General features: G+C 46.6%; 1 protein-coding gene across 1 annotated transcript; it reads left to right on the top strand.

Moving 5' to 3' along the window:
• The first annotated feature begins 1,277 nt into the window (after positions 1–1,277).
• Positions 1,278–1,895, top strand: LOC114914734 (LRR receptor-like serine/threonine-protein kinase GSO1). The gene has a single exon (XM_029268032.2). The coding sequence runs from the start codon at positions 1,278–1,280 to the stop codon at positions 1,893–1,895; it is 618 nt and encodes a 205-aa protein (XP_029123865.2).
• The last annotated feature ends 659 nt before the right edge of the window (positions 1,896–2,554 follow it).

Below are 2,554 nucleotides of genomic sequence, written 5' to 3'. Positions count from 1 at the left end.
CGGCTCTCCAATGCCACCGCCTCTCGACGGATGGAAAGTCAAACCAACAGTTGGATGCAGCAACCGGTCATTGAGACTCTCCATCAGTTTAGCCAGCTCTTTCAGTAGGTCTAAAACTTGACAGCTACTGTTTAGATGATCCAAACTATTCTGGTACCTCCCCCATCGGTGCCGTAGCTTGCCTAGACTGCCCCTACACCTCCTTCAGGTGCAATCGGTGGCCTTTTTGATGGCACCATTGGCACCTCCCATGGTGGTGCTCTCACAGAATCTGGTTCCACACTCAGCTCCTTAGCCACCGCCATGGCCAGAGCCACCTATGCCTCCTCAAAGCCCAGAGAGGAGACATACTCATCAGAGCCACTCTAGGGCCTAGCAGCCGGCCAGACGAAGATCTCCTAGTTTGCGATTAGGGCATGATTTAATCCTCGATTGCCATTCTCCACAGTATTTCAAGGCTTGCACTGCCCAAGATCTTGATATCGAAAGGAGGTTCCAGGCACTCGACAAATAGATAGAAAAGAGGATTGAGAATCCACTCAACAATAACTACTCCTCGATGCAACTCTACACGATATTTAATAGTGAGCTGACCTTCATCCCAAGAATAGTACAGAAGTCACTCCTTTGGTACTTCAAGCTACCTCAGCTAGAGATCTATGATGGAATCACTATTCTCGTCGACCACTTGGAAACCTTCAAGGCCGCAATGCTCCTTTAGGGAGCATCTGATGCGATCCTCTATCGAGCATTCCCTCCGACTCTCAAAATGATGGCTTGACAGTGATATTCAAGTTTGAAGTCGGCTTCCATCCACTCCTTCGAGGATCTGTACCGATCTTTCGTCGACTACTTTGTTAGTAGCCAGCAGTAGCAGAAGCAGTCGGAGTATCTTTACACCATCAAGCAGAAGGAAGGTGAGTCGATCCATGCTTATGTCAACCGTTTCAATTTGGCAATTGTGGAGGTCCGTGATCTAGATCAGTCGACCGCGATGGCCGTAATGATGGGCAACCTACTGAGGAATGACTTGAAGAAGTCGTTGACCAAGACTTATCCCTGAAATTTTTTGGACATGCTTATCATGCGGAGAAGTATGCTTACACGGAAGAGGCCTTTGCAGAAGAGAACTCTACCAGTTCTATTACGGTAGGACTGAAGAAGGAGGACTCTCCAAGGTGGGAGGGGAGAAACTGCCAGCACTCCCAATCTCCATTCTAGAAGAGGAGGAACGGGGATCGAAACCATCAATCCAGAAATTCTTAGAGAGGGGATCGATGATCCTCACCCCTGGACATTATAATAATTACACGCCCTTCACTGTTTTTAGGGGGGAGTTGTTAATGGAGGTCCGAGCTGAGTTGCCCCAACCTCCACATATGCAGATGAAGTCAGAGCACTGCCGCGACTCAAATGGCAGCGGGGGGGATTGGCTGCACAAGCCGGCGGTGAGTCAGAAGAAGAAGAGGGAGCTCAATTGGGAGAGGAGGTTAAAGATTGCCATTGGGCTTGCCAAGGGAGTGGAGTATCTACACCATGACTATGTGCCGAAGATCATCCATAGAGACATCAAGACGAGCAATGCACTGCTCGATGGAAACATGGAGGCCCACCTAGGAGACTTTGGCTTGGCAAAGGTGGTCGCTGAGAGCCATCGGTATAGAGTGTTGATGGAGCTTGTGAGTGGGCTAACGCCTACAGACAGCACCTTTGAAGGAGATATGGACATGGTGAAGTGGGTGCAGTCCCGGATTGGGTTGCCGACCTCAGGACGTGAGGAGCTGCTAGACCCTTCTCTAAAGCCTCTGGCACCATATGAAGAGTCATCCATGTTCGAGCTACTCGACGTGGCCTTGCAGTGCACCAGGACTGCTCCTGCGGAGCGGCCTACTTGAAGACAGGTTTCTGATCTTATGCTCCATGTTTCTCTGAAGATCAACAGGGTGGATTGTGGAAGGAAGATTGCAGCATAAATTTTTTGATAGTTATGTTTGATTCTCTCCAAAGAGATATTAGATAATGGTGCTTCTAACCAAATAATCTTTGTACAATGTCTGCATCTTGAATAAATTAACTAGCAAGCCAAAGAGTGCTTTCAACGAGTAGAGATAGAAGTATTCATTATATTTGCCCTTGACTTCCAAATTCAAACTTGCACACTCAAACTTCTCTGTCTCTTTGGATTATTATAATACAATTCGTGCTGACAATGCCAAGTCACTATTTTAATATTCTTACATGCATTCTAAGCAATTTTGGGAAAGAGAAAGAAAAGAAAAAGCTGTAAGCCTTGGTGACGGTGCATGAAATATATATATATATATTTCTTTTGATTGAGGCATTTTTTCCTGAATTTTATTTAAGAGGAAAATATGTACATTCGGTTGTCTTGCCAGTTTCGGACGAGTTAGCGAGTGACCACCATTATGCAAAATTCTTTGTGTGGTGATTCGCTCCCATGCAGAACCGGCAAAATTTTTTTTTTCTATTAATGTCCTTGAGTCCACGCATGAGCGAATCACCATGCACGGTGTAGAACCACGCACGGTGCATG

Source organism: Elaeis guineensis, chromosome 2, assembly GCF_000442705.2.
Source record: "Elaeis guineensis isolate ETL-2024a chromosome 2, EG11, whole genome shotgun sequence".
Lineage (NCBI taxonomy): Eukaryota > Viridiplantae > Streptophyta > Magnoliopsida > Arecales > Arecaceae > Elaeis > Elaeis guineensis.
This window is presented reverse-complemented; position numbering and strand designations above follow the sequence as displayed.

Coding starts and splice junctions, on each gene's coding strand:
- LOC114914734 (XM_029268032.2), top strand. CDS start 1,278: ATGATCCTCACCCCTGGACATTATAATAATTACACGCCCTTCACTGTT.